This window comes from Tigriopus californicus, chromosome 9 (genome assembly GCF_007210705.1).
Source record: "Tigriopus californicus strain San Diego chromosome 9, Tcal_SD_v2.1, whole genome shotgun sequence".
NCBI lineage: Eukaryota > Metazoa > Arthropoda > Copepoda > Harpacticoida > Harpacticidae > Tigriopus > Tigriopus californicus.
Window position 1 is genome coordinate 715,818 of NC_081448.1, and position 7,215 is coordinate 723,032.

General features: G+C 42.1%; 1 protein-coding gene across 1 annotated transcript in view; it reads right to left on the reverse strand.

The window, feature by feature from the left end:
* The window catches only part of LOC131887182 (uncharacterized), a 27,525-nt gene extending 20,725 nt beyond the window's left edge, over positions 1 to 6,800 (reverse strand). The window contains exons 1-2 of the mRNA XM_059235718.1: positions 6,628 to 6,800; positions 6,342 to 6,517 (exon numbers count right to left, since the gene is read on the reverse strand). Of these exons, the coding sequence (XP_059091701.1) occupies positions 6,342 to 6,517; positions 6,628 to 6,776 (325 nt within the window). The 5' untranslated portion in view covers positions 6,777 to 6,800. The remainder of the gene's footprint in view (positions 1 to 6,341; positions 6,518 to 6,627) is intronic.
* Between the last annotated feature and the right edge of the window lie 415 nt (positions 6,801 to 7,215).

Here is a 7,215-nt window from a genome sequence, read left to right on the forward strand (position 1 = left end):
GGACGCGTGGAGAACAGACAGACGATGTACTCTGGTTGAAGCTCTATTGCAAACTGTTTATTGAACGGTAGTTGGGGCATGGATACAAGAGATCGTATATACACAGAGAGCATATATGAAGAACGAGAGATCATGATGCATAAGCATGGCGTAAGCCGTGATAACCTAAATAAGGAATAACACTACAGGCGTGAAACCCATGACTGAGGAACCAAGGGTCGAGATGGGCCGGTAGATACGTAACATAAGATTGGAATACAATCAAAGTCAACCAATTCGTACTGAATTCCAGTAAAGGCGCCAGGTAAAGCTTTGATAAAGGATTCTTCGGATTGCGAGTCACGAAAAGAACACCAATCAATCGGAGATGCAGCCAGATAATAAATCCGGGACAAGGCATCTGTAACACAATTATTCTTGCCTTCAATATGGCTAAGATCTGTTGTTTATCGGCAATGACGAAGAAACGACGTGACTGACGATTACTCCCCAACAACCCCTTTGAGTGCACAACCAAAATCAAAGGTCGGGGATGAAAAAAGCAATGAATGGAGTTCCTTCGGTGAAGTGGTGGAAGTGCAGAATTGACTCTTTAACTCCAAGAGCTCGCGATCAAATGCTTAGTACTGAGTTTCAGCCTTTGATAATACCCGAGAGAATGCCAACGGCTCCCATCCGATATCAGTTTGTTGTTCTAAAACTGCACCCAATTCTTGATCTAGTTCCGACGTCTTGTTGGTTCTTCTGGCCGGGATAAACCAACCCTGACGACGTTGGATTACGCAGATGCTCAGTAATCGATCTACTCAACCACCCCCTATGGTGAGCAGGACCATCTTTATTCCAAAGTAAAGTAAAAACGTGGTTGGGGGCCGGTCAGCCATTCATCTCCAAAGAGGAAGCAGAATTGTGCGACAATCCAGAGATCAGTAAAAACATTGGACAAGCTTGAGTCAGTCCGACGGAAGTCGATCAAGGCATGTTGCATCGATTTGAAAGCTGGCACTCAGCAGTACGCCTGCTGGCGTGGGTAATGCGATTCCTGAACGCATTAGGCCTTGAGATTCTATCCTATGTCCTACATTTCAAAGTGCATAGCATTCGACAAATACCGCCTAATGGAACGTTATTCGATTCGGTTGGCTCAAAGTGAATCCTTTGCACAAGAAACAACCTAAATCAAACAAGGTTTGCAACCCTTGAATGCGTCGGGTTTTAAGAAACGCTATGCCAAAACATGTCAAGAAATTGAATTTGCTCGAAGCTCAGACCTGATTGAGCAAGGAGCTAATCATTCATCCTAAGCACCACACCGTAACAGAAAAGATCGTTCTCCAGTTCCACACAGATAACTGTCGTCTGTATAAGACACAGTTGAATGCTTCAAACTGAAGACGATACTGGATTCTGGATGGTTCATAACGTGAGATACAACGAATCGCCCGCATGTGCCTCAAACCTCATTGCAGAACATTGGTGCCGCCACAAGAATGAATGGGACCACTCCCACAGCATTTACGGGTTGACGAACCGTCCAGGTTCACAAACATTTCCGTGGACTTTTTTTGGCCATTGCACCCATTCGACTGTGACAAAGCACATGGGTGCATATTCACCTGTATATACAGTCGAGTAGTTCATCTTGAACTCACTCCAGACTTCAGTGCGGAGTCATTCATTGAAGCTTTCTGTAGGCTTACTGCATGGCAAGGTCGACCAAAAATGGTCTATATTGACAATTTCAAAAGTTTAAAGGCAGCAGAAAAGGAACTTTGGCATTCATACTCATCCATGAACAAGACAAAGATCAAGCATGTTTTCCCCACCGTTATACAGATCGACAGCATGGATCGGGCACCATTGACCAACTTTACCAAACGACTGATCAGAATGAATGGTGAAATAGAAACCCTTGTACATCACCAGACATGTTCGACAACTTAGCATTCTTGAGGCACTTTTAGAGGAAAATAAGTAAGGTTGGAAGGAGACAGACACAATAAGTTAACATCCATCCAAGAAGCAGTCATCGTGTTCGCAAATAGTTTCCTGACTCTATCCTTCAAGTTGTCATTTACAATATCTAACTACCACTGACCAATCAAACTAACTAACGAGGAACTCTTCATCTTAGTCATTGATTTGGAGATAAATGTTTTACATAACAAAATCAAAAAAACCTGCATAAGCTAAATATACAAAACAAATAAATGAGGAACAAATGAATTCGGTTTTAAAGTAATTACGTCTCACCAAAGAGCCCTGAAAAAACAAACCAAAATCAATCAAAATCCCTGAAGACTGTCAGAACCCTACCGTGTGTGGGCAGGCAATTCCACTCTCGGCTGGGTCTACCCAAATGGCTGGATTGAGTCTAGTGAACTAAAGCATCGTCATGAGAGAACCACACCCTGATCCCAAAGAGGGACTCTATGCTCCAACATTTTGCGACAGACTTGGAACAGGCGCCGTAAGCGCATGCTCTTCTCTGTAGATAAAGCCATGTTGATCTATGAATAAAAGAGAGTCTACAACTTACCACCGAGACCAACCGTTGTTTTTATTTCTAGGTAATACATTGGGACCGTGATCTAGGTTGGCCAATACATGGCGACCGTAATCTAGTTTGACCAATACATGGCGACCGTGACATTTCTTACCTACAACCCTCAGAGACAAGTCTTTTATGCTTGACTTCAATTTTTACCAATGCCCATTGGGGTATATGCAAAGGAAGCCCTTCTGACAATTTGGAAACTTTCTAGTGGAGTCTCGGATGAATCTTTGACGACAAACGCCTTGGTGATCTTGTCTCCAATTTCGAAGGTATCGCATCACGATTTGATCAATCGAGGGAGCATGAAATCCATCTTTCAACCAAGGACCCATTTCGGTGGATAACGAATCCTCGTGGAGAGCTCAAGGAAATTCACAACCAGGCCCCGTACTTCTCAACAAAGATTTTTCCACTTGCCAATGATGTGATTAGTGCTTACATTATACATGCACGATGGATCTTGTTGGGAAGGTGCTCCCAGCCCCAAGAAGATGATCCTTCTGGATTAGAAGCTCCTACCCAGTATGATCCTCCTCGTGGAAAAGAGATTCCTGTGCTTAAATGATGTTCCTTGTGGAAAAGTGGCTCCCACCCACAATGATGTTCCTTGTGGGCTAGATGTTCTCACCCGCCATTGATGTTCCTCGTGGCATAGATGTTCCCCCCTGTCAATGATGTTCTTTGTGGAAATGATATTCTCACCCGCCAGTGATGTTCCTTGTGGATTAGAGGCACCATGGAGGCTTCGCTCAATCTGGAGGGCCACCCACGGAGGGTCGTGGCCCAACACTTGATGGCTCAAGGAGGATCTCTATTTTTTCCCAGATGAACGGGTGGCTCTAATGAACACCTTTCCAAAACACAGTCATATCCAAGTATTGGCATCGTCCATTGTGGATTGAGTGGACTCGTGGATCCTACTGTCCCCTTCTTCACTGGCTACTCATTTTGCTCGGATGACCACCCCGATGTATGATGTGCCTCCACCATGAACCACGAGCTCATGAGAAGAGAGGGTCATCTATTATCGCCATCTTTTTATCACATTGCCGATTCGAGGGCACAAAATCAATGTCCCATTTCGAAGGCGCAAAGTCACATCACTGAGGTTTCAACCGAACAATTTCCTCTTATGGTTTTTGGTTTGGCATTCGCTCATTTTGTTCCCAAACTGTCTTCCCAATATTTTTCCCATTTCTCTCTTCTTCGTGGCCATAGCATTCCTTTATCGCAAATGTCCTCACAATTGGTTTTTACTGGTTATGTATCTTGCTTATTGATTATCCTCCACAATGACTTAAATGGGTCCTTCGGCACTTTCTTTCATCAAGCATTCATCAAATCCTCCCAAGTTCATTGTTATTACTCCTCTCCATTTAATGAAGGCCTGTGCTTCAGATCAACACCGCTTGGGATGCACGCTTATCCTAAATAGTGTCCACTTTTACTTTCCTCATAGATTAAGCCTCCCTCAATGTGAAGGTCCATTCCCGCAAGGTCATGGGACAGCACTTCTCTATTTTCTCTCTATTTTCCCCGGATGAATGAATGGCTGTTGAAAATAGCCTTGCTTTGGACAGGGACCCATTACACCCATTCAATATTGGCATTGTCCATAGTGGATAGAGCCGACACTTCTTCATTGACTATTTTGTTGTGGTCCTAACCCAAATCCAATTAGATATTCCATGTTTATGCACAAATACTCAACTTCTTATAATGTCATTCCAAATTCCATTACGTTCATGGTTACATTCACTACTAACTTATTTCCCCTGCCACGACGTGACATGTACGGGCCAGTCTTCACCAATCTTGTTAATCTTTACACATACACCACATTTCATATCGCTTGTACTGTCAACCCGCCGCTCAGTGGACAAATTTGACGAGTCTGCCAATTGGCTTCATCCTCGTACACAAATGATTCCCCCTTCGCATTTCGCACAATCCGATGCGCAATGTCAATTTTATACAATTTCCCCGAGCTATTTATTTATGCAGCTTCAAAACTCTCTTAAAGCTTGAACTGCCCTCCAAGAATGGAGGAAAGGGGACCAGCCATTCTTTTTATTCACGTAAAACCGTAATGGACACGGACAAAATTTAACCACCCTTCGAAAAAGTGGCAGTAAGAGTTGGAGTTTGTTAATCAGAGAAAAAGTACGAAAAAGTTCAAGTTCTGCGAAGTATGTTCCGCGATGCCCTAAAGAAGGAAGACAAATTATTCCGTGCTCAAGAATGAGTTCACGTGCCCCATTCTATGAACGTTCCAAATATGGCAAGGATGCTGTTGATTCCCTTCGCTCAAATGTAGTTATCGGATGCAGTTGATTCCCGCTTTCCACAATCTTATGTTTAAGGCCTTTTTATCCATGAGCTCCCCGACTAGCCCAGTCGGTGCCCCCATAACGTGCATTTTGTCCTTAGGTGTGATCGACCTCGGTCATTCTTATCTCTACAGTAATATCATTTCTACCCAATCTTCCAAGAACAATCAAAATTCCATGACGAACTAGTTATTTCGTCATTCATATTTCCTCTCATTCTCACTTTCTATCTCATTGTCTCCATTTCATTCAATGATTCAATTTTATCTCATTCTTCCAATCTTACTCTACTTCAAAATTTGAATTGTTTCTTCACATGTAAATATGTATTTGTAAATCTGCCATGTCTGCTAGCAACTATCATAGACAGGGTCTCTCATGCGAAGCTTCCGGTTCTTCTTTGTTGACAAGGTACAAGGTTCCCTTATACTTTGTCACGAGGGCATGTATACGAACTAAAGCATCGTCATGAGAGAACCACACTCTGATCCCAAAGAGGGACTCTATGCTCCAACATGTTGCGACAGACTTGGAACAGGCGCCGTAAGCGCATGCTCTTCTCTGTATATAAAGCCATGTTTATCTATAAATAAAAGAGAGTCTACGACTTACCACCGAGACCAACCGTTGTTTTTATTTCTAGGTAATACATTGCGACCGTGATCTAGGTTGGCCAATACAGGCCATTCCACTTCCGGCTGGGTCTACCCAAACGGCTGGATTGGGTCTAGTGACCCTAGCCAAATCATGGAGGGACTCTAACGACAAATTTATGCCTGATCTGACCAAAGCGTCCTTCCCCAGGGCGATTGATTCTAGCATGGTGGAATCTCAGACTACATTTTTCGCAACCTTGTTTCTACCTTTTCAGAATTGCTACATAAGGCTGAGGCTACATGACACTTTAAAAGAATGACAATCACCTGCGTATCAATTATCTGAGCTATTTCTGCTATCAAAATCATCAGTGTTGCTTATGTTTTTTTTACCCACACATTGGTCACTTGGTAACCTTATAATCATCAGCTAGTCAATTTTTTGATGTGGTTTTAGTTACTCTTTTTAGAATGTTATCTCTTTCCAGGTTTTAAGTGGATTAATATACTAATTTGGTGTATTTTCCAACATGGTATTTGAGAAAAGCTATTACTTTTGTTCTTATAACTACTAGGAAATACCAAAAGTCTTGGCTTTAGTGGAAAAACTTTATCAGTGCTGTGGGCACCACCGTGCATGGTTATTCTCAATGAACGATGACAAGATTTAGAAACTCTGCTTTTCTTTTGCTGTAACAGCCAAAAAAGTGGCAGTAGAAAGGTTTGATAAGATAATCTTGTAAAATTACAAACAAAAACTTGGTGAAAATTAATGGCCATATTCATGAATGGTGTATCTATCAACGTGTGCCAGTGCTTTTGTTAAAGTTCAATAGATGTAAGAGATTATGTACTCACTAATGGCATTGAATTCTCTGTACTTTGATCCAACGATTTTGGTGCTAGGTCCTTGATTTTCGAAGTCGATGGTGTAAAGGGATTGATTAGTTATTGCGCAGCTCTTCTCCTGTTCATCAAATATGAAGGCATCACAGCCAGACAGTTGAGCGAGGCCACTACACTCTATGTGAGATCTAAAATGGAACTATTCCAGGAAACTGAAACCTCTCAAGCTCGTCTCAAATATTTTTAGGGTACAAATTGCCGAACCATACAGGAGAAGTAAATATTGATGTCACATTACCCGGAAGTATTGACTTGATTCGTGATGACAAAAGGATCCGGATATTGGGTAAATGATCCCCTTTTGGTAAAATAGCGGAAGGATTCTATTTGAACGGCCCCCCAGGAACATTTCAATACCCCAAGGACAACTAGTAACGCCAGAGTCATTGTGTGAAAGTTGCTCTTCCCTAGTGAAGGGGTTTTGTCACTGACTGGTTCATGAAATAACTAAGCACATATAATAGCTTTGTAAAGCACTCACAGCAAAAAGCAGAAATGGGCACAGAGAGGAAATGACATGACATTTGTATTTTTGTTCAAACATTTCCTTGAATGCCTTCATATTGACAAATGATTTTAAAAGATAAATCATGCAGTTGACATTGTTTCTATTCTCGAGTAGCACTACTCTAAAAGGGAATTTTTCTTCACTCAAATGGCAGAAAAAGTCTGGCAATGGATTTGCCTGATTCCAAATAAGCAATTATTGGGCAATTGCTTTACCTAAACGGAAAAGAAAATCCACTAAAGGTGTTTTTCGTTTTCGCAACGCACGGAAAAGTTAAACGCACTAGATGAAAGACTCCTGCTATTCTGGAAACACTGC